This window comes from Python bivittatus, unplaced genomic scaffold (assembly GCF_059951505.1).
Source record: "Python bivittatus isolate LINGU-HERP-01145 unplaced genomic scaffold, Pbiv_v1 ctg000480_np1212, whole genome shotgun sequence".
NCBI classification, from domain to species: domain Eukaryota; kingdom Metazoa; phylum Chordata; class Lepidosauria; order Squamata; family Pythonidae; genus Python; species Python bivittatus.
This window is the reverse complement of record NW_028277075.1, coordinates 73,025,118-73,049,839: the sequence shown is the minus strand read 5'-3', so window position 1 is coordinate 73,049,839 and position 24,722 is coordinate 73,025,118. Positions and strand designations below refer to the sequence as shown.

At 42.2% G+C, this 24,722-nt stretch overlaps 2 protein-coding genes across 5 annotated transcripts; both read right to left on the bottom strand.

Moving 5' to 3' along the window:
- Window positions 1-5,631: 5,631 nt before the first annotated feature.
- On the bottom strand, window positions 5,632-11,235 carry LOC148215042 (glycine N-acyltransferase-like protein 3). The gene is made up of 6 exons (XM_088145161.1): window positions 10,738-11,235; window positions 10,510-10,646; window positions 9,138-9,245; window positions 8,759-8,885; window positions 7,549-7,669; window positions 5,632-6,943 (listed from the first exon to the last, which is right to left on the bottom strand). Exons 1-6 carry the CDS (start codon window positions 10,859-10,861, stop codon window positions 6,529-6,531), a joined length of 1,032 nt encoding a protein of 343 aa, XP_088001287.1. The 5' UTR covers window positions 10,862-11,235; the 3' UTR covers window positions 5,632-6,528.
- Window positions 11,236-15,793: 4,558 nt separating this feature from the next.
- LOC103066180 (glycine N-acyltransferase-like protein 3) lies at window positions 15,794-24,697 on the bottom strand. Of its 4 annotated transcripts, none has more exons than XM_088146288.1 (7): window positions 21,729-23,690; window positions 21,358-21,452; window positions 20,754-20,861; window positions 20,276-20,402; window positions 19,384-19,504; window positions 18,343-18,438; window positions 15,794-16,232 (listed from the first exon to the last, which is right to left on the bottom strand). In XM_088146288.1, the coding sequence occupies exons 2-7, from the start codon at window positions 21,433-21,435 to the stop codon at window positions 16,193-16,195; spliced, it is 570 nt and encodes a 189-aa protein (XP_088002414.1). In that variant the 5' UTR covers window positions 21,436-21,452; window positions 21,729-23,690; the 3' UTR covers window positions 15,794-16,192. The 4 variants fall into 4 exon arrangements, with proteins under 4 accessions (XP_088002414.1, XP_088002413.1, XP_007444701.2 ...); XM_088146287.1 differs by lacking the exon at window positions 15,794-16,232 and adding an exon at window positions 16,240-17,416 and having other exon boundaries at window positions 21,729-23,693; XM_007444639.3 differs by lacking the exon at window positions 15,794-16,232 and having other exon boundaries at window positions 17,718-18,438; window positions 21,729-23,694.
- Window positions 24,698-24,722: the final 25 nt, after the last annotated feature.

Here is a 24,722-nt window from a genome sequence, read left to right as displayed (position 1 = left end):
CAGATCTCTCAGCCTGCACAGCCATCTTGTCATTACTCATCAGTTAAAGAGTTCATTTTAATAAAGCAGGTCTATTCTGGGCGCATAGAAGTCACTCTCAGAGAGGAATGGTGGCAGGAGCAGCAGCAGCTTGGCGCCCACTCTGAGGGGTGGAGCACAGCTGGCCAGTAACCACAATACTTGAGCTACCAGATCTGGATATAAAACTCTGGGTCACCACTAGGGGCAGCAAAGCTGTATCTCTTTGCTCCGTCTAGCACACGCCCTAGTCAAAATGCAGGAGGCTGACTGATGTGCTCATCCATCACCTGATTTGGCTGCCACTCTAGGCAAACGTCTAGGTTCCTCTATGGTAAGCCCCACAGCCGACCATGACAGGTTTGGTCTTTTGAAAGAATCTGGGTCTGATTGCGCGCCCCCCCCCCATCCTCACAGGCCTGTGGCCTGACGGGCTGTTTGTGTATTGGGAGCTGTGTTTATGGGGATTAGGAATTTCCTGTGTTGGTCCTGCTTGTTCTGGTTTGATTAGATACATGACTAGTTAAAAGTTGAACTATAGTACCCTTTGCCTCATTATAATAGTAAAAAACACACCCCTAGGAGTAAACATGAGATGCTAATGAGCCCCTCTCATGGCTTACTATGGAGTACATAGTTGTAGTATGCACATGCATGATGTAATTCACCCATGGATTCGTTTTAGCCCATAAGAATGTTGATGAATGTTACCTGCTTAGTGAAATGTATAAAAACCTTTGGACAACGCCCCTTTGCATGCTCGATTTGGATTTGATCCCAAGTGCGCCTCTTTGCTTCTGTACAGAAATACAGCGTGAAAGCCTTCCCTCTACTTGGTGCATAATTTGGCCCACTCTCACACCGGGTAAAAACGTGCCCCAATCAGTTGGTCACCCCGTGGCGAACAGGCCCTGAGGTGGCTGCAACCCCTACTTTGCCTTCATGCTACTGAAAGATGGACTGCTCAGAATATGCCTCTGGGAAAACCCATTTGTCTTCTCTAAGAGGACACCCTGTAGCTACAATACACACACTTTTCAGGAGGTTTTGCTTTACTGCCTTAAACTGGGCTTAAGGGGAGTTTTTTGTTAGAGTTCTGGCACCACGAACAGGATGCTGAGGTCAATGGGTGAGCACTGAATCGACCACAGGCACCCCTGAGGACTTCAGCAGGTTCTCACCCTGGTACTTCACCTGTCAACTCCAGTGTCCAACTCAGCTGAAGACAGCTTGATAGGGAGGTACAGTCCCCTCATGCTCCAGGGGGCTGAAGGGAGAGCTCCCAAGATGTCAAAGCTGATATGTAGTTGGCATGGTGGCCCTTGGCCAGGCAGCCACCTGCTCTAAACCTCCTTGATATAAAGTGATCCCTGAATCATGAGGTGTGTGTGGCAGAGAGCGAGCTATCCCAAAGAAGCACCCATCCACTGAGCTGAGCTGGGGAATTTTAATATAGCCCCCATGAATAAATATGATCTGTCTTTGGAAAAGAAGTGGTTTGGTTTGTTTTGAACATACGATGTTTTGCTCTGAAACTAAACAAGTTGTTGTGGGGGAAAAAAATTTATGCTAACACATACATTTCTCCTTCCAGCCACTTTTTGGAGAATTTGGGGAATGAATAGGTATCAGAATTCTCTGCAAATGAAATAATTACATTAGAATGCAGTCTTGCTTCCCTGCAATAAAATTACTGATAAACAATGATTACCCACCACTAACTCAAATTTTATTTTAAGTACTTAAAAAGGGAGATGAAAAACTTCAGTTTAAAAGCCTGAAAGGGAAAAATATTTTCAAATAATGTTTTTATTTTCAGGAGTTTCACAAAATGAGATTATAGTGATTCTTGGAGCAGTTTTTTTTTTTTTTTTTTTACTTTTGACGAAACTTAGGTGATTTTTTAAAATACTTTTATTGGGATTTTTCAACATAGTAAAATCATATAAAGCAAAAAAAAAAGAGATAGAAAGTAAGGAGAAAGAGAAGGGAAATTAAAAAAAAGAGAAAACATACCATTATGCTGTCCGCCCTTCTTTCTAGAGTAACTATCTTCATTTTTTCCCCATCCTCTTCATCCCTTCTTAATCCTGAAATCATCAACTCAATCTTTTCTTCTTTCAACAAAAAATCCATATAAAGTTTACAGTATTTCAAAAAAATCTTTGTTGTCTTTTCTCTGACCAAACTGGTCAGCTTCGTCATTTCTGCAAGTTCAGTTAATTTTATCATCCAATCTTCCACTGTAGGTATTTCATCGCTCTTCCAACTTTTTGCATGCAGCAATCTTGTTGCAATTACCATATACAATATTAATTTCCCATATTTCTTTTCTAATACCTTGTCCATAAAACCCAATAGAAATAATTCTGGTTTCATCATGATGTTAGTCTGCAATATCTTTTGCATCATTATATGGATTTGTATCCAAGTTTTTTTTTTTTTTTTTTTGCTTTTTCACAAGTCCACCAAGCATGATAAAAAGTTCCCTCTTCCTTTTCACGCTTCCAACATTGGTTTCATGTTCCTTTATACATTTTAGATAACTTAGCCAGTGTCATATAGCATTGATACATCATTTTATAAAAGGTCTCTCTTAGATTATAGCACAATGTAAATTTAACACCAGTTCCCCACATTTTCTCCCATATGTCTATAATTATATTATAACCAAAATTTGCAGCCCATTTGTACAGTCTTTAACCTGTTCATCCTGTTTCAAATCTTAGTAACAATTTATACATTTTAGCTATTATATGATCATCTATTACTGTATATAAATTGTCCCCTTGTATAGGCTTTACTTGCATCCCATACTACTGTTATTTCTGTGCCTTTATTCAAAATGAATTCAAAAAATTATTTGTTATTTATAGTCTTTTACTATTGATCCATTATATAGAACAATTTCATTCATTCTCCATCTATATCCTTTATATTTCTTCTTAAGAGCCCAAGTCACTGGATTGTGATCAGAAAAAGTTCTTGGTAATATCTCTGCTTTGTCAGTCCAGTTAAATAAATTCTTGGAAATCCACAACATACCAATTCTTGAAAATGAGTTGTGTCTCTCAGAGTAATATGTTGTATTTCCATTTATATATGTCCAGTTGAAAGTTCTTAACCATTTAAAAAAAAAATCTTAGGGAGTTTACCTCATGTTCTTTGAAGTTCTTTTGCAGAGGTTTTTATCCCCTTGTGGGCATCCCACTCCATTCTATTCCCCTAATAGACACAAACTGTCATAATTAATCTCCATTAGTCCATTAAAAAATGGATTTATTTTGATTGGGTGCATAAACACCTATTAAAATAATCTTAAGCGCATTCCCAAAAAATCTCCACTCCTATATATCTTCCTTGTTTGTCACTGAAGATCAGTTTGGGTAGTAAAATTGGATTTATATACAAAACCACTCCACTTTTTTTAGTTTCCCCTGCTGAAATAATTCCTCTCCCAAATTCTTATATACCAAATATTTCTTATCTTTTTCTTTAATGTGTGTTTCTTGCAAACATAACACATCTTGTTTTAATTTTTTCAGATAGTGACTTTTTTTTGACAGAGAGTTTAGTCTGTTTATATTCCAAGTTAAACTCTTGTAAAGTTCCACATCTACATTGTTGGTTTTGAGCAGTCCATAGCTATATCTCCTATCGATGTAACATCTTCCTCTAAGTCCTCTCCTTGTTACTGGCTCTCATCCTTTTCTTTCAGTTGTCCCTCTCCAAATTCATATTTGAACTTCTCATAGAACTCTCTTGCTTTTGGTACAGAATTCAGTTTGTATCCTTTCTGATTATGCATCAGAATTATTCCCTCCATTGTATCCCAATGAAATGGGTGCCCTGTTCTTTTAAGTACACCTGTTAGAAAAGAATGATCTTTTCTTTTTTGTAAGACCCTGACTGGTATTTCTTTCAGTACAATAACATCTTTAACATTTATCTTAAGTCTTGAAGAATCTGATTTATCTTCCTTACAACGCATACAAGTATTATCTCTTGGAACATTGTTTTTCTTTGCATATCTAGAATCTATCCTGTGCACCTTGTCCATTTCTTCTTTTTTCCAGATCAAGTAGATATGAGATAGATTCCAAAACTTTCTGCCTTAAATTTTCTCCATTCCTCCTTAGCAACTCTTAGTCTTAAACAATATTCTCTCTCTCTTAATTCCAATAGGGCTATATTATCCAAGGCTCTTTCAATTTCTTTGTTGATTATTTCTGTCTTATTTTCTAAAATCTCTATTTGCTCATTTTGTTTCTCTTTACCAGCTATCTTTTCAATGAATTCCATTATTTCTTTTAAACCCATCTGAACTTTTTCCCATCCTTTTAGTTATATTTTTGCCATTTCCTCTAACATTTTTGTAATGTCTCTTGCTTTATACCTGGCACCTCTTCTAGTTGTACTTCAGCAGCTGATCCTCTCCTTTCAGTTGCTCTCCTTACCCTCCGTCCGGGGGCTGCCATTCTTGTTTACATCCGCATCTCGCGATACTTCTGCTGGAATATTTTCTATTTATTTGCTTGCAATAGCATCTCAACTAGCATAAGAACTGCTAAGAAGCTAAAAGGTTGTAATGAGCAGCAGTGAGGCCATCCTTCAGGGGAGGGCTAGTTCTGCCATGGGTAAATGAGCACGTCGTAAAAGTTGTGCGTAGTGAAGATTAAAGTCTTAGGCGTTGCTGTTTGCTGCAGGCACTGCCTCTGTAGGCATTGTAGTTAACCACAGATAAGAAACATCTGTACTAGCTAGCTAGCAGGGAGGGGCCACACACGAGGGCAACATGCAGTGCGCCCGTGCTAAAAAAACTGAAACAGGTGAAAAGAGAATGCAACAGGTTAATGCCTTTCATCCGCACTGCTAACGATTGGCTTAAGCTTTTGGATCAGAAATCTCTAAGAGAGGTGGCAAGGAATGGCCTGGGGTAGCCACCACCCAATTCTGCCGCTTTGCCGCGTTGTATTGCAATAAACAGGCGTCCTGATCTTCCGCAAGCGCCTGCCGGCTTTCTCCTGTAGCGAACGAACTTCCCACGCTTCGCACCGCGGCCCTTTTCAGAAATTGCCTCCTCTAGCCAGAGAATTGTCTATGATCTATTACGACTTCCTGTTATTTGAGTTAGTCCTTCTCCTTCCGGTTTGTTATCTTTATTTTGTGTAAGCGGCAAACCCTCGCACGATGGAGCTCTGAACAACCCGCTTTACTCTTAATGATGCCTTTGCTCTCTTTTCTTTTTTTATATCATCATTCACTCTTTCTCAGGGGTTATATTTTTCATTCACCGGGTAGTCTTGTTTTCAGTCGATGGATGTGAAGGTCCCAATTCATAAAATTCAAAAATTTAAAACTTAAGTGTAAGAAAACCGGAACACGGACTTCAGTGACGAGGACTCTCCTTTTGAAACACAGAACTTGATGTTTCTCACGCGTCCTAGGGGGCTCAGCTGATTTTGATTTTTGATTTTTTTTTTTTGGCATAGTTAATCACTCTGGTTATATTAAAACGATTTTAGCCAAGAAAAATTATCCAAAGCAAAGTTTTGAATTACAAAATTAGAAGCAACGTCACATATTCTGGATGCAGATTGTCTGGTCCCCGTGTCAATACCGATTTCATTTCTGCTACAGTATTTTGATTGATTGAAACTTGGTTGGAAACTAGAAACTCATGAAAACAAAATGTGTTTGGCAGGATTTATTTGCACATGCTCAAGGACTATTGATTATAAGAAAATACTTTTTTTTGAACATAAGTCCTCAGTCTGTTACACCATTTTTGTTTTGTTTTGCCCTCACAGTATATTATATCTCATCTGGACTGTAAGACTTTCTGCATGCTCATTCAATTTGAGTGACCTTTAAAGTGATAGACAAATTTATGGAAAATTCCAAACTCTTTGCTGAATTTCATTAAGTGGGAATAAAACATGCTATCAACCAGTTTGAAAATACAGTGATTGCCTCCTGCAGTATCCACAGACAATGATACTAAACAGGATAACCAAATCTTTATTCAACATGAGAGAATATCCTAGTACACTTACAGATTTCTGTCAAACATTCATGGTTGCATTTTCAGATTGTGTCCAAGAAGCTGGTGGGAGCAGTAATTGCTTTAGAGAGTCATTGGCCTATTCTCAGTCTTTTAAGGTAGGAAGAAGTGAAGATGATTGCAGGATGGGAGAGTGGTGGGATGGAGGAGCTCTCTCTCTCTCATATAAAAGAGATTTAGGGCCAAAGTGCTGGATCCTGATATGGTGTAAAATATATACTAAAGGAATAGCTATGGGAAATATATCATTTAAAGGTTGCAAGAGTTTTATTTTAGAATGCACAATTACTCATGAAGAGCTATTCTTGGTTCTTGTGATTCTTTTTAGATTTAACCTTGAATATATCCAAATAAGCAGTCTCTTAAATTTAGGTTTCAAATTTATTTATAACTTCTCAATGAAACCAGAAGTGTTGCCACTGGTTCAAGGAGGAAAATGCAGTAGCTTATTTTGTGTGATTTGGAGTGATAGAAAGCACATACTTTGTCCAAGGCAAGAAATGAAAGCCCTGACTAATTAAAAGATGCTTGGAATTCTGGTTCTCTGGCAGAACTCCACCATACAAGGGAAAATCTTTAGCGTGCAACTTTCTGGCTAATGCCTGAAACACGGTTTTCATATGACCTTTCCCCCGGTATTTTGGAATGGCATAAGAATGTGTCATACACCCAATTGCATCACTTAGGCACCATGCAACTGGTTGGCCTTCCTCATCTAGAAGACAAGCATTCGGGAAGTCATCAATCAGGCTCCTCATATAGCGCAGGCTCCGATCGTTGCCTCCAATGGACCAGACATCATTGACAAGGACTGCATGGGATGGGCTGAGCGTCCCCAATTGGAGGGGATCACTTCTGAGCCTGAAGGGAAAGCGCAGGCAGTAGTGAAGGTGGAGCAAGAGGATCGCTTCCACCCATACTAGAAAAAATCTTTGCTTACATCCAGCAAGACTAAACATCCAGTAGGACGTTCCAAAAGAAACCATGATCCCAGAATAACTCAGTATTGGAAATACATAAATCTCATTTATTTTGAAATATCCCCTTAACAGTTTTTTGAAACTGCAGGAATCAACTTTGGGATACTTTTTTTGTTGTTGCTCTTAAAATCTCCTTCATATTCTCAATGCCATTTCTTTTGGAGAAGCCAAAGGAGCAATTGCATTCAGTGACTTCTTCCAACTCTAACCACTGCTCTGTATTGAATATTGTCCATTCCACACCTTCAACTGAGCAGACAATGCTAAATTCTGCACTGTAACCACAGGGGGAGTATTTGTAAACCTGTCTGTCTTTGGCAAATAGGGGAAACAACATACTCCTACTTTTCTACAGAGGATAGGATTGGTTAAAGAATTGCCAGAGACCTTGGTTTCATTACTGAATTCCACAAAGTTGCATGGAATCGAATCCACTTAACAGTTCCCCCAAGAGAGCTCACTCAGAAGGAGAGTATGTTCACTTACTGTTTCTGACATAACATGGCTGGCTCCGGGTGGAGCGCTGCCTGGTAGAAATAGGGCTCCAAATGGACATGTCTAGCTTGTGCCATGACTTTTGCAGCCTGATAGAGCCCATCTTGGAGACCTGCATAGAATGGAAATGTTACAGGACTGGATTATCTGGCATGACTATAAAATCACAACAGACCACAAAGACCTTTCATGATACACACCTTTCTTGAGCTTAAAGGACAAATGGAAGTCTTACAGGTTCCTCTGGGGACTTCATGCAGGGGTTGAAGGGGAAGGTGAACACATCCAGGGCTACTCAATCCTATGCATTATTTGATTTTCTCCTATGTTATCCAATCAGAAAAAAAAAGACATTGCTTCCAAGGAACACTGAGAATAGGGTTTGTATCTTTCATAAGGCAATGTGACTGATGCTTTGATTAGTAATGTCACTGGAATGATTGTTCCACAGAGGTAGAATGCCTTTCTATTTATTTTTGCAAAATTAGTGATAAACTAATTAAACAACTTGGTTCCTTTCTTAATGATTTAATCTGTTCATAAAGTATTGGTTGAGAAGATTATCTAAATATACTGCACAATTCTGCTTGCATAGACACCATTAAACTCAATGGATGCCACAAGTTCAGTAGTCAGTTTCAAGGTTCCATCGCACGTTAAACGAAATGTAAAGAAGTTTGAACTTTTTCCTGCCATGATTCTCCTGTTTTAAATATTAATTGCAAAGTTAATCTCAATTACGATTAGTTTAAACGATGACTGAGGGCTGTTTCTTAAACCGTATAGTTGTGTGTCTGTGTATGTGTGTGTATACCTATACATACATACATACTCCATATAAATAAAAAAACATGGAAGAAGAACAAACACTCTGTTGTAAACTCAGCAAAACTAAGCTAAGCTAAAAAGGGCTCCACAACCACCCTATCCAACAACTAGGTTTTTAGCACCTTCTGAAATCTCCTAAGAGTGTGAAAAGTTGTTGTCGTGGGGAAAATAGGAGGAGGAAGGAGTATTAGGTACGTTCACTCCCTGGAGAAATTTATACAAATAATAATGGTGGGATAAAAAAGATCTAGAACGGAAAGAGAGAGGGAGAGGGAGAGGGAGAGGGAGAGGGAGAGGAGAGGAGAGGAGAGGAGAGGAGAGGAGAGGAGAGGAGAGGAGAGAGAAAAAGAAATTCCCAGAGCCCCAGCCTTGCCTTGCAGCTGGAAGGCTTTGTCCCAGTCTACAGCATCTTTGTTTTCTAGGAGTGCTCTGCAGGCATCTTCCTCCCGGTAGAAAGCAGCATGCAGGTTGGCATAATAATCCCTGTTGTCTTTCACCACCTGCAGGAAGTGGCACAGAGACACTCATGGCACCGGGAAAACAGCAGACGGTGGAGACCACGCGGGGGAGCTGGTGAGGTCGGGATAACTTGGAAGAGGGATATGAAAGAAAGGAGGCAAGGAGAACTGCTAGAGCATCTCTGAGTGCCTCCTGAATGGCCAGAGATGCCAAGGTTTCCTGTGTGTTTCCCTCATGTTTGGTGCCACTCGGCTGTGGGAGGAACCCATCAGTGTTCGGTTGGAATTTCCTACCTCCTTTTGTGGTCGGGTAAGAATAGCTTTAAATTCTGGCCAAGAGTCCACCACGACTTCGTGCTGAGCTGGGTTTCCACGGTTGATGTGCATCACTGCCCCACAGACCTGGCAATTAAAAAGGGGGTCAAGGAGACCTAGAGCAGAAGACCGGATAGTTCCATCCCAAAATGCTTGGTGGATCGAGTGCTGCTTTCTAATTTTGGAAATTAGGGAAGAGCCAGATGTTTACTACATCCACAGGGCAAAACAGCAAAGTCAAGTATGCTAATGCTAATGATTCAACTGAGAAGCACACAAGTAAATTCTGTGTATGATAATTTTCCAAAATGTCATACATTGTCAGTGCAAGGCAGACAATGAAGAGCAGAAGAGGGTTTGCCACATACCCATCAGGAGCCCCCTAAATTAGCTTGCCATCCCATCTGCTTGCATCTCCCCTCTCAGACAGAAAGCCTGAGGTTTCTCCTCCTGCTCTATCTCCTGACAGCTTGTGGACTGTCAGACAGCAACCCCAGGACAGCAACCCCATCCTGAACTGTAGGATGTGGGCCAGCGGCCTCCTCCTGGGATTTGGGCCTCAATCCTAGGCTGATTTCTGGAGCCCCAACTGGCTGTCCCGCTGAGCTATTGCCCCCCCCCCTTCCTAGCTGTTGATGGCCTTTTCTGTTTCCAGAATCGGTCCGTCTCAAATATGCTCTTAGGTGTGTAGACTTGCAAGCAGTGAGAAATGCCAGGGATGGCTCAGCACTTATCCAAAACGCAGTTCATTTGTAAGTTGGTTTCTAGAAGCTGATAGTGTTTCATAATGAGGTGAATAGAGAGCGTATTAAAAAAGTTTCTGGCACTTTCTTGAAGGTAGCCCAGGAGAAATTTTGTTTTTCCTCTCATATAGTTCATCAAAAGGGTTGGGGGGTGGATCTGGGTGCAGAAGTGATCCCTCCCTGATTGGCTGATTCAGCACCCACCCACAGCCTGTTGAGGGCCAAATGCTACGTTGGGTGAGTTGTAGGAATTTGCTACCTCGGTGAAAGGCCATGTGGTTTTGGGATTTTCTGTAGCAGGAGAAATCAGCAAAGAGAGGTTCCCACCTTCTTTTGCTCCATTCTCTACCTGTTTTCAAAGCTTACTCTTCTTTGTTAGCATGATGCAGCCAGAGGTATCCTTGTATTCTGGACTTTATTGGCTTTGCGTTTGCAAATGTGGCTAAAGGAAAAGTAGACCTGAACATGAAATGGCTACAGGGGTGGCGTCCAATGTTATTATGCATGTAGAAATTGAACAGGTGCAGTTTTTTCCAAATTCATAGTAAATTGGGAAACTCCAGCTGTTACTTTTACAGAGGAAGGAGGAGCTCTAAATAGGTGGTTACCGGCAGCGTTTTGGGGAGGGCCTTTCGCAACACACCCTCCAACACCTGCAATTTGGAAGAGCAGGTCAAGATCAGCATGGCTGGCCAGGTAGGAGGTGCCGCGCAGGTCCCGTGAAGACGTCTTTGGGTAAGCAAACCTGAAGGGAGAGGAGAGGTGGGGCTGCCTCAGTTCTTTATGAACCGTCTTCCCACCCCGCTTGAGACCAAGCAGATGTGCTCACAGGATACCTGTCAGTGTTGCAGACTCTGAACTCCCAGGAGAAGTCTTCCTGGTCGAATATGGATTGAACGGGTCCTGAGTCATAGAATTATACAGGGTGTGAGCTGGAAAGGACCCTGCCCTAGCTTTCATCAGAGTATGTGACAGCCTTGCAGCTGCTTATAGCTTAGCTCCTTTAACCGTTCCTGATAGGTAATGGTTTCCAGACCCCTCCGCAGCCTAGTAGTTCTCCTCGGAACTCACTCCCCGTTCTCCATCCCCTTTTAGAAAGCAGTGCCCAGAATCTGTCAGGGAACCTCAAGTGGAGCCTAATCAGTGCAGGATATAATGGGACGATTCCCTCCTGTGGGTTGGGCACATTGCTTCTGTTTAGGCAGCCCAAGACTGCAATGACTTTTCTGGAATCTGCATCATCGTGTTGCTCATGTACAGCCGGTCCTCTGTTTGGACTCCTAAGTACTTCTCGCGGGCTCTGCTGTCACACCAGGCTTCCCCAATCCTCCATCTATGCACTTCATGTTTCCCACCAGAGCTAGGACCTTATATTTGTCACTGATGAACACTATCCTGTTAGATTTGGGAAGGATTAAGCCTCTCAAAGTAATTTTGAGTTGTGATTTTTGTCCTCAGATGATTAGCCTAGCTCATATCATCAAAAAATCTGACCAACATCTCCCCATCTGCCTTCCACCCTCTGGGTCACTGATCAAGTTGTTGACTAGCCCAGAGACCCAACTTGAAATTTCCTTCAAGGTTGATGCAGATCTTGGTGTATGATTGTTGCAACAGCCGCAAATTCCAATTAAATGAGTTAGTCTGGCTCATCTTGTTCTTGACAAATCCATGCTAGTGTGTAAATTTCCTGGTTCCTCTGTCTTTTGCTTCTTGAGTAATGTGACTAAGTTTGCTGTTCTGGCATCTCCCCAGTTTTCCAGTCTGTAGTTGGGGGTTCCCTTTGGTTAGCTCCTTTCAACCCTGGGATAATTCACCTGCCCCTGGGGACTTTAATTTCAGGTAGCATTTTGGGATTGCATGGTAGGTTTATCAACTGTGTTCCCCATCTTTCCTCAGTCAGTTTGGGAAGAGGATTGTCCCTCTGATTGAAAAGACAGGCCAACAGTTCTCCCTTCTCCCTCTCCCCCCATTACTACCCCACTTTCCATAAGCAACACCCCATCCATTTTTAATTTGGAGGTATCAAAGCAACACTCTTTCATAGCAGGTGGCATTTCTTTGCCAGCCTCATCCTATTCTGATCTGTAGTCTTCTGATTCCATCCCTACAGACCCAAACCATGTGTTTCTACTCCTCGTTGGTTCTTTCTTTTTCCTGGATATCACCTTTTCACTTCTCAGCATCTCTATGTGTTCACTTTTTGGCCACAGGGATTTTGGATGCTTTCCCTTTTTTCAAGCAATAGTTTGTGCCTCTGCTTTCAGTATTTTGTTTTTCACACCCAAGGTAATCTCTTTGGAGCTTGTTTATCCTTTAGGATTTCAAGACACAGTATGCTGTCCACTTTTGTAAGACTCTATTAAAATTCACTTTCCTGAAGTCCAAGATTGGCTCCTAGTCATTTATAAGGTAATTACGTTAGAGTATCTATAAATTTCCATGTATTTTGTACTGAATAATTGGTGCAATGGTAACTAAGAATGTTTTGTCCTATCTGTACAACATCTTCTTGTCTGCAATGAAATGTGTCATGCTTACCTGTGAGAAGGACACACCTGGCCCAGAGGAGGAGGAGGAAGAATGGGAAGAGGAGGAGGGAGAGTTTCAATTATGAAGGGATTTAGAGGGCACGTGACACCATCCTTGCTTGGTCATCCAGTCAGTCAGCCTTTTATTCCTGAAAAATGAACCATTAACAGGATAGTTACTTTGCCCTGTGTGCTGGATGCCCAGAAAAATGTATGGAGACAATTGAGTTGGCAGATAGTTTTGCCCTGATTCAATCTGGTTACAAACTAAAGAACAATAGAATTCAAACACTTTAGCTTATTGTTCTATGATTGACATTCACAGCTTGTGTTTTCACTTAGCTTGTATTGGTTTTTTTACTAGAATATTTCTCACAAGTCAGGGTGGCTGCAATTGAATGGTAATATAATGTGAGAGAAGGGCATTTTTAAAAATACAAATGTTTAATAATGAGTAACCATATCTCCTGATGAATTTACTTTGTCCTGGCCCCATTCACTTCTTAGAGTATGTGATCTCCAAGATGCACTCCTTGGCTCTCAGATGTTCTTCCTACAAAGAATATCTTTATGCTTGGGTTAGAGGTGACTTGACTATTCCTTTCACTGTATTATGGGGATCAGGAAAACCTCCTGAACCAGTTTTCAAGGTAAAGGAGCTGTATTTAGGACAAAATGTGATTGAGTGGATCATTGTGTCCATGTGGTAGTGTCAATTTTTCAACTAGATAAAGGTGAATTAAGCATACTCCATCGCTGCATGTACATTGCCGGGACGGCATGGGATTTCACTCTAGAATTATAAAATTTAGTATTTTCTCCATTCGTAGTATAACAAAGAAATATTATATTAGCCAAATTTGTAAAGTGGGGAAGCAAATCCAAAGCAGGAACTATTGTAGATTTGTTTATTTAACAAAGAAGGAGGTATTGGTGTGATTTTACAAAAAGAGTCTTGCATATAGCTTAAGCACAATGCTAATTATGAGTCCCATTCTTCTTCACAGGAATCCTACAATAGTAGTCAAAGGGTTTTTTAAGAATCCAGTGTCACTTTAACAGTAAGGCACAAATCTTGGATAGAACAGAGAATGGCAAAGTCAAAAGCAGAAGTGCTTTGCTTCTGGGCAAACTGCCAATTTTGTTGTGAGGAAATTAGCAGGATATTGTCCCCATGCTCTTGAAATGTTGACTGATTGTTAGTAGGGGTACCACATATGGGCTGCAAAACCCTTGATGATCACTAGATGGCAGCAAAGCGTTAGGGTCTTCTCTTTGCTGCCATTTAATGTTCATCTGGATTTTTTTATGCAGCCCAGGTGTGGTAGCTTTAATTTCTACAAAAAATTGTGTTAAAGAGACAAGAGCAGACCAAAGTTTCATGAGTATATTTGTATGCTCAGCATGAATTTCTCTGACCCAAAACAAGATAGGAGAGACAACCAAGCTTCTGATGCTCTTTCATTTAAAAAAAAAAAAAAAAAGATACTGGATCCCCTGTGGGCCTGAGGATGTTTCCTTGCATAATCTGGAGCTCCCATCCAAGAGGGCACCTTATGGGCCAAGAAGATAGAAGGTCTAATGCTGCTTAGCTTGCCTGCTTTACTTCATTCCTCCCTACCCTCCTTCAAGGTCCAATAGGTACTAAGGCAAAACACAGACTCAGGATTCCTAGTTGGCTTAAGGATATTCTCTAGGCAGTCTGCAGTTACCTCCAAGTTAGTACCTATGGGAATCAGTAAGACAGGAGGCCACTGCAGCCAGCCTGGATCATATCTTCCATGTTGCTCCACTGCTATTATTCAGCAACAACCATAAGACAGGCTGAGCTGACCTGGTGGACATGGGATGATGTCACTGATCCCAAAGTTGATGGGTTTCGTCTGTTTGCCAGAACTATGCAAGTTATCACAGACACCTAGAAGGTGGAATTCCCCAAGGCTCAGGAAAACGTTTTCCCCTCTTCCTCCTCTCCTCTCTAGGTTAAAATTGATCCATAAAAGTGAAAGTACTGAAGCTCCCTTATCAAAGTCATTATAAGGAATACCCTGTGAATTGGGGAGGGAGCAAGTGAGCCGCTTAAGAAAATGAAGAAATGTCTGATAGAAATGTCTGCAGAGTTTGCTAAGTTAAGGCCACTGTTTGTAATTGAAATCAGCACAAATCCTTTGCTTGGAAAGCAGCACAATAAACATCACTGTAGCTTAGGGAAAAACACTGCACGTGTGACTGTCTAAAAGATACTTGTCCCTTTCCCACCTTCAGAAGACCAGGAGATATCTGGAAAGATGGACCAAAGGTAGATACAACCAGCTGTCTAGGGCCACCTATATGTTGTTCACAGGGAGAAGAATTTAACCAGAGCCACATATCCCTGTTTGCTGGGGATACTGGAAATTTAGTCCAAGATACCTGGAGACACAGGGTTGGATAAGCTGGTCTAGGTAAATGCCTTTCCTTCCAGCCATTAATCCTTGGAGCCAGGAAGGAAAATGCTGAATCCCACATTAGGTGAGGGCCTCCATTTGGCCTCACACAAGAGGAAGCAGGCTATGGTGTTTCCCAAACCTGTTACCACCGTCTCTGGCCTTGCTGTTCCATAGGAGATAGCAGAGGGTGGGGCCAGTGACCTTGCTTACTATGGGCCGGGTAAACACGCTAGGCAGAACAGACTAACATCGAAGGGCCCAAACTTTTCACTGGGGAGAAGAGGTTGAAGAGCAGATTTGTGCAAGATCTGGTTTGCCCATGCTGAAATCTGAACCAGCAATCCCTTGATCAGGGCTCTGTACCGACTTTGGAGAGACTGTCAGAGAGGCGACAGAGAGCTGCGTCCTTTCCTCACCCTCCCAGTGAGATTGGCATGGATGTGATGTCTTTCCTGGCTCCCTGGAGCACTCCAGGCCCTTCTTTTACTCCTTTGAGTTGTTCCTATCGCAGGGCCCTCCCACGTGTCATAATCTGGAGGGGTGGGGAACAGAGGGGACAGGGCATCGCTTGGGGCCCTGATGCGCTGTGTTTAGGGAAAAAAGTAAAGTTCCCTTTTAGTGAACAAAGGGGGGAAAATGGAGAAGTTGGAACCAGAGCTTCTGAATAGACTTCTGCTTGTGTTTTAGCTGTTCTGCTTGTTGTACTGCTGCCTTGGTCTGGTGTCTCCCATTTTTTTTCCAGGTTGAAGGTATAGATAGTAAAGTAGATGACCTTGACAGAGATAGGCCGGATCCATTAACAAAGTGACAAGGAGAAAAACATGGCTTAAGTCCAAATCAAGCAGAAAGTATGTGTAAGTGGGTAAGACAAACACCTCCCTAATTCACATAAGTATAAAAATGGAAGAGGCAGAATACAATCAGATTTGCAAGTTTCTGTTATTATCGTCATTCTCAATAGAAATATTGTTAGTCTTCCTGTGGAGCTGATTCTTGATCTGGTTTACCTGGTGGGACTGACAGAAGGCATAGCATCACATCCTAGCTTCATGTAAGAGGCATTGGGCGCCAATGTTATTTTTAATGGAGAGGGGTAATTTTGCCCATGCTAAGCATAGTTTTTAAGCATATTTATTTATTTTGTATTCGTGTATTCCTTTTATAATGCTTTTCTACAATAAAGAAATAAATGAACCATCAAGCCTATGCAAAAGAAATGAATACAAAGGTATAGATGTAGGTACACACAGACACACACACACACATATATATAACAAAAGCACTTCCATTTTGGCAAAAAAGCAGGCCACTGGTGAGGAGGGATGAGCCAATCAGGAAGACAGTCTGCTCTTTCTTATCCCTCTCCTGCAGCTGCATTTGGAAAGAGCCAGAACAACAAGTCACTCTCAGAGAGGAATGGCAGCAGTAGCAGCAGCTTGGCGCACGCTCTGAAGGGTGCAGCAGAGCTGGCAGGTAACCACAATACTTGGGCTGTCAGATCTGGGTGCAAACCTCTGGGTGGCCACTAGGGGTAGCAAAGGCAGGAAAGGACTTTTCTGTATCTCTTTGCTCTGTCTAGCGCTTGCCCTAGTCAAAATGTCGGAAGCTGACTGATGTGCTCATCCGCTGCCTGATTCGGCTGCCACTCTAGGCAAACATCTAGGTTTCTCAATGGTATGCCCCATAGCGGACCATGACAGGTTTGGTCTTTTGAAAGAATGTGGGTCTGATTGGCCCCCCACATGCTCATAGGCCCCCAGGTGCCTGCAACCCCTACTTTGAACACATTTATGCTACCGAAAGATGGGCTGCTCAGAATTTGCCTCTGATTGGCTGAGAAGATAACTCTTTTTTAAATGACAGCACTAAGTACCCTTTGTCAGATCTGCATTTCATTATATCTCTTCTTGGGCCCTCAGAAGAGCCTGCCCTGCAGATCTTAATAAGAGAGCCCACTTCCTTCTTCCCTACCAAAAGACAGGCAGATACAGTAACAAGCAAAGCCCATTGGCTTGGAACTGAGTCCTTGAAGCACTGCAGGTTTTAAAATGTGACAGTGAGAATGTCATTGGCAATGTCAATGGAGTTTCTTGAAGGACAGCCCTACCAGAGCCTCTTGCAGGAGCCAACACCTGACGTAAACAGGGCCTAAATAGCTATGGACAAATCAGAGTTAATTCAGGAAAGGTAGCAGCTGTTGAGCTGAACGGGTTTGTGCACGTCACAAGCTGAAATCCCAGAAAGCAAATAAGGTCAGAGAACATTCATACATCATGAACCTGCTCTTTGGGTGGAATGCAATTGCTTATGAAACACAGGAATGAATATTAAACCTCAAGCCCCAACTTTATATTGACCCAAAGCAGCTCTTTTTTGCCAGAATTTTATTTCTGTTTGTTCCTCTTCATGTAGACCATTATAACCAATAGAGCATGCCAAGCTGTTGACTGCCTCCTCAAGGGTATGTGATGAAGAAGAAGAAGGCTTGGTGTGGTCAGCAGTTAGCACCTTCCCCAAATGCCAAAATGATCCCACCTCCAGTAGCTGTAGGGAGCCTGTGGAGAACTTGGGGATGAGATAGAATCCGAATCCTGAATACTATCTTAGGTCAAAGAATGAATCGTTGAAGATTAGATCTGGCTGCCAAACTAACTAACATTGGCTGAAGACAAGTTGACAAACACAGAAATTGCAGAGAAATACTTCTCCACAGGCCTGATCCACCCGGGCATCTGGCAGGCTATCCTATGGCCAGAGGGGACACTCCTTGGTCTGTGTGCCACATGGTTTTCCTCCACCCCCACTTGATGGCCTCCAGAGCCCTCCCAGAGCTACAGATCACTAAAACTTTCAAGCACTCTTCAAGGTATTTTTATTTTTCTGCCTCAAATTGGGATCAAGGGAAAGTTTTTTTCCATAAGTCTCTCTCTCTCTTTCTCAGCATTTAAAATGATTTCATCTTGTATGAAAGACCAAATTGTAGTAGTTGTGGACCTGCCTTCAGGCTCACAATCTAAAATTAAAGATGAGGTGCCTTAGGGAAGGAAGGGGAGGGAAAGCCAGGTTAAATAGCTATCCAATCGGGGGTGCATAAGTGTCTCTTGGAGTTCAAGGAGCAGGTGACAAAAATCTGGTTAGACCAAGGAAAACAGCCTCTCTCCTCACTCTGTTCTGCTAAGTTGTGTAATGAAGGCACATGTAGCTCAGCTCAGGTAATCTCTGATGGCCTCTCTTTTCCAGCACGTTCTGCGCATGGACATTTTCTAGTGCAACAAGGCCATAGATAGGATAACCAGTGTTGTAGGCTTTCATTATCACTGCCTTACTCACTATAGCCCCAAATCGCTTTCCACGGAATGATGGGAGGGTGTACGCATTTGCCTGTGTACCAAAAACATCCATCATGGTCCAGCTGATAAGGTGACCTGCCTGGTTCAAGATGCCAACACTGGGGAAATGTTGTATCATTTTGGCCAGATACCTGCGGCTTTGTTCATTGCGCCCATAGGCCCAGTTTTCATTCAGTAGATCAACGTGGGAACTCTTCAAGGAGGAAAGTGTGAAGCTGGGCTCTAGCCTGGAAGAGACGAAAGGCAAGAAGAACACAGCCAAATAAATGAGAACAGAGGATTACGCTGTCAGTGTATCCATTTAGTCCAACACTGGCCAGCCAGACAACTGTGAGTTATTCCCAAGAAGGAGAGCTGCTTATCCAGGGCACGATTTATGATAATTCTGTTTCTGTAAAAGTGCAGAATCATGAATTGATTCCGTTTTTCTCCATCAAAGTGCAGAATTCTATTTTTGGTTGCCATGTTGCCAACACAGGCTTGCCCTTTTAAAAAAATGCTACCCATGATGATGAGAAAGCATTCCCAGTGTCTCATTTACTATAAAGCAATAATGAACAAGATGCAAACATTTCATTTTTATGAGATGGGAGTTTCAGATCCTCTTTCCCCAGAGGCCAGAGTAACTGGGCTTTGAACAGGCAAGAAGACCGAAATGAGGAAATGTGATCCTATATCATGATCTTTGCTAATGGATAAACTTTCACTTTATGAAATATGCAATGTCTACAAAATCTACCTTAGACTGATTTTCTACTGCAGCACTTGAAACAGCTGATCAAATTTGCTTTAGCATTATTCCTCTGACATTCTGCCTTCAGGAAGGCAAGCCTTCAGGAAAACCCAAAAGCTCACACTTTTACACTATGAATGTTTTTTTCAAGGGCTATCATGTCTATTACATTTTTTTTCTATCTTTTCTAGACAGGCTTCCTGCTATACCTCACCCCCTGTATGGCCTTGTCTCTCTGTTACTGGAGGAATCAATGTGTCCTACAGGAATTCTGCTGATTTTAGTACCTGATTGGCCCATAAGCAATGTGAATGCAGACTTCAAGGATGAATAACAGGCTTGACCATGGGAACCTGATTGTATCACAGCCTCAGAATGCCCTTCTGCATCAGGCCTCACCTCTATGAGAGTGGTGATGGCCAACATGATGGTCACTCACCCAGGAGCATAGATTTTATTTGGATCAGGAACCACATAGACGCTGAAAGGAGTTGTAGATAACTGTGTTTGCTTGGCAACTGCTGCATCCTGAGTAGCTTCAGGTATCCCTTCTTGAATCCCTGAAGAAAACAATAAAATACTTGTGTACCGGGAAAAGGCCATGTGCTTGAGTTGGGAGAACAAACAGGCAGGATGTCAGAGGTGTACATCCAAGTTACCACCTCAGCAGCTCATCTGAAGAACCAACTAGGCAGGAAACAGATTTGTTTTAAGTAGCAGATACAGGGCATCAGGTTGGGGAATTGGGGTGATACAGACTGGCATCTAGGTAGGATGGGGACAGGGAAACTACACGTGGACCTTTACCGTCGTCATGATCCAGAAGAGCAGGAGAGAATGCCTGTTATTTGTATTAGAAGGAAAATTAATTCTGAGGCTTTCTTCCATTGCACACTTGTTACCCTCCCTCAGTGGAGACCAGGATAACAACAGGGGTTTAGTAAAGAACCTCTGTTTCGCCAGGATCACAGTCTGGATCAATCCAACCTACCATTCCTGCAGCTTACTCTAGATGTATGTTTCCTTTGATTTGAGGGTCATACAAGCTGCTGAGATGGATCCAGTCCACACTGGTAGAGGAACAGGCAAAGTATTAAAGCTACAATAAACAAAATGTTGCCAGAAGCTGATAACATCACTGTGCACTTAGTGGTTGGAGTAATGTAGGAAGGGAACATGCAATCATGTTCTTTTTCTCTTCTGAATTCAGTGGTAATTACTCAGGAACGTCTGAGCTATTTTAATTATGATGTCACTGCATATATACTGTAGTAGAAGACCTATCTGAGAACTCAGTGTCTTTACTTCACTCCTTCAAAAAGGACTGTTACCAAGGAGTCGGAAGGTGTGGGCCCAGTTCACAGCATCCGTATCCTTTAGAAGCCTCCGATACACATCCAGATCCTGATAAAATGCTGCATACACGTTGCCATACACATCGGAGGGTTCTGTGACAATCTAGAAGAAAGGCACGGGGCTTATATATAATCCCTTGATTCACCTCTTCCTCATGTCTCTCACATCAACCATTTACCAGGCAATTTTTCTCCCAATGTGGAGATGAAATGATGGGAATAACCTCATCTATGTAATATTTTCTTGTTTGGAAAGGCCAAAGGTGGCCTCCTCGAAAAAAGCAGATGATCCTTAGATTATCCATTTGAGGCTGGCTAAGGACTCCTAGATAACATTTCTTCCCTCCTCTTCTCCCTCCCTGGCTCCTTCCTTCCTTCCTTCCTTCCTTCCTTCCTTCCTTCCTCCCTCCCTCCCTCCCTTCCGTCCGCAGAACCACCAAAGGCTATTTATTACCTCTTTGCGTGGTCGGGTGAGGACAGCTTTGAACTCTGGCCATGAATCCACAATCACCTCATGTCCAATTGGATTCCCCCGATTTATGCTCATGACTACTCCATGGACCTGTCAAGAGTCAAGGGTCAGTGCAGTCATGCAGTGCAGGTATGGGAGTTAGTCTGAGATCAATGTGTGGAGAAAAGGAGAGTGGCATTAATTTAGATGTGATTTGCTGCATCAACTTTCACCTTATGTTCTACCCCCCCCCCCAAATATTGATAATATTCCAGAATTACTTTTTTCTGTTGCTGAATAAGATGAAGGAATTTCACCTGTTATGCAGAAACAACCTCCACTTGCCAGGGATCTACACCCATTAAGGGCATCTGGCTGAGTATACCTGTGTATCTTTATGATTCTACAACATATACTATGTTGCATGGATCATGTATTAGATATAAGTATTTTCAAGAAATTGTTTCTTGCACTTCCAAATTTTTGGCAAATGTAAGCAAAAATGTGATATATTTTATTGCTTTTGAGTGCCAAATGTTAAGTTTTGGAAAAATGAGGATATTGTCAGGAATCTACTCCCATATTTTAATAAATGTTTCAGAATTACCGCAAGTGCCTGAGGAAGACTCTTCCTCAGCATTTCCTCCAGCTGGCGCAGTTTGAAAGGACAGGATAGGATCGACATAGCTTTGGGTCTGGAAGCTGATGGGTAGAACCAAGAGACATAGAGACAAGTACCTGAATGAGAGTCTACTTGTCCATGCCTTCCTGTCATCTCCAAACTGAGGTGCCCTCTATCTCATCAAAACAACAAACTTATCCAAGGTCCGTGCCAAGAGACAGGCCACAAGCCAGTGCAGCTTCTCTCCTTCCAGCTGTAATGAGCCTCTCTTTCCTCCCTTTCAGGCCACTTTTCAATATAACCCAGAATTTTCCCTTTGGAATCACCAATATTCTGTCCAAGTGTCACCTGCTCACCTTCAGCAAACCAGGTCTCCTTAGGGTAGCTCCACAATTTCTCCTCCCCTCCTATATCAGTATTCAGTCTGGTCCGGTCTCTTTAATACAGTACTTGCTTTGCTGTAGAGATCCAATTTATACTACAGCAGATTAACTATTAACAGATGCTATGTAGATGTAGAGGTTCCTTGATGAAGAGGGGGTAAAGGGTGCTAAAGAGTGTTCAGTAATAATTGGCCAAGTCCCTGAATTCTTCATAAGTAGGGTGATGATGGTATTTGTAAGTAGTGGAAGCTTCTCAGGTTACAACTTTGAGTTGCACACACAGACTAGGTTAGCATAAAGATTTGCTTTTTTAAGCTGGAGCAGAAAATACTTGCAAATACCCTGCGTTCAAGTCTCTAGTAATATGCGTGTCTCAACATTCATATGCAGAACAGCTACAATGATTCTACAATAAAGAATAAGAAAAAGGACAAGTAATTTTAGAACCCAGGCTCATCCACTGAAGGTCGACAGAGGGACATGCAGGTTAGGTAGAAGGAAGGTTGTCTTTACTGGTTGTCACAGATGATGTACTGATGGCTGTTTTGTGACGTGAGCAGTTACTGTGTTTAGGTGATTTTTATTCTCTATATATGCATTTATTTGGATACATTTTAGAGTTATGCAAATCCTTAGAAAGAGGTGCTTTGGAACAAGCAGGAGGCCCAAAACATTCCTTTTTGATCATTAAAGCTTCTTTCTTTCAAGCTCACCTGGCTGTTTTAGAAGCTGCTCCCTGCCACCTTTGCCGGTGTATTTGTGCAGTTACTCTCTATGCACATGCAGAGAAAAGAGGGGGCAGCTTTTGAAGCACCCGAGTGAAGCACCCCATGCCAATGAAGCTCTATGCCTCACTTTGCTCAATGAATGCTCTCCTGGGCACTGTATTTTATTTAGTCTTTTCTGCACCACTGGAATAAGCACAATCTTGAATGTTATGATTCCCTTCCAAAGAGTGACCTGCTCTGAGATGGAGTTTAGTGGGGAAGGGGAGATATGAAAAGATATGAAAAATTGACTCTGGTAAAGGTCTGGCCTGTTTGGAAAGCTCTAATAAGGAGGATTTTGCCATAGTTATAGCACGAATTTAAGAAATTAAACTCTTGTGGGCACTGGGTCAGGCTTGGGGCCAAGGGAATAACTGGGGAGTAGCAGGGAGGACCATACAACAGGGATAATCAAGAGGTGGTTCCAAAGTCAGATTCACAGAGTTGGCAGGGAGAATCACTTAACACTTAACCTTTAGAAGGGAAAATTTGTGTCTGAATTTCTCTGGGAAGGGGCTTCTCAGGAAAAGGGCAAAGTTCCCACAAATCATTCTTTGTACTTTGAATGTTTCATTTCCCCACCTCTGGGGCTTCCAGATTAGAATTTGGTTGTGCGCTCTCCTTGTCTCATTCATGGAAGTTTATAGAGATATTTTTCCACTTGTAATCCAGTCAGATTTTCCTACTATTTGTTCTGTCTGTTTTTTTAGTAGTAATATTGCTGTAAAGGAAAACTATTAAGAGAGTGTAACAGAATAGCTGTATCAACCCGCCCCTCCCAAAAAAGAATGGAAGCACTAACAGCGAGCAACCTGGAAGCACCATTTGTCATGTCATGTTATGTGTATGTAAGTGTGTGTGTGTGTGTATGTGTATGTGTACACACACATACATACACACACACTGTTTTTCAGACCTAAGTCTAATATTTTCAGACATAAGTCTAATATTTTTTTCCAGAATGGTCTTTTACTGTGACTAACTATATTACATTTTCTAAGGGCATCATCAAATTGTTGTTTTTTGTTGCTTTTTTTTTTCTTCCAGACTTCAAGAAATATAACTTAACATGGCCCATCTGGAACACTGACAGCACGTTGTCAGAATTGCCACAAAATGGCTGACATGGTAAGCATAGCCATTCACAAGTATTCATTTACCAGAAGGCAACCCCCCCCCCCGATAATATGGTGTCCCACAATTCCCTGGAGCTGCCCAGAATGCCCTCTTCCCCCTAAGCTTCCCTCTGACTTTGGGGGCAGGGGCAGGTGGTCACATGACCAAAGAAAGATGCTGGCTGAAGCCCCTTTTGTTTTCAAAGAGCACCTCTGGGGCCTGCAGGGCAGAAGCATCCTTAGAAATCAAGATTTTGCTAGAGATTGCCCCTCGGCTCTCCTGCACAGTAGCTTCCCATTTTTGTAATGAAAAGAATAAGATATAAAATAAAATAAAATGGACTATGGAGCTGGCCAGAAACACAAAGAGAAGTCTGTTGAAATGGTAGCTTGTTGCTTTTGTGGATTTGAAACAAAGGATTAGCTGGGCAGTTCCTAACGGCAGGCAGAAGAAAAAGAAGGGGAGATAACTCATATCTATAAAACGGAACAAAAAGAGAACTATTGACAGCCTTGTGGCAATCCTTCTACAATTAAGCACTTGGAAAATTTGTTGATGTTCTTCTATTGTACCCTATTGGTTCATACAAAATTATTGTTAAAGTTTTGTTCACAATAAACTGGTCTTTCAAGTAAATGAAATTTTTGGAAGTGGCAATTGCAAGCCTTCCCAGGGCTGACAGAGAGGGACTGGCCTAAGGTCACCCAGCTGGCTTCGTGCCTAAGGCGGGACTAGGACTCACAGTCTCCAAGTTTCTAGCCTGGTGCCTTAACCACTACATCAAACTGGCTCTGAATAACCATTCTTAAAAAGTGAATTAAGGACATAAGAACTCAGCGATCCCTGAATCTGATGCCTGGAAGACTGCTCATCTCCGGCAACCGGCACCTTTCCCCACAGATCACGCAGGGGAGTGAACGTCTTTCATAACAGGTGGCTGCGAGGAGGCTCCGTTCAGCACACTTCCCTGCCATCCACAGAGCGGCGGGGCCTTCTCGCCCGTTCCCTCCAAGGCAAAGCGAAAGCAGCTCCGCCATTGGCTGAGCCAAAGAAGCAGCGACAGTAACTACACGCCACACGGGCT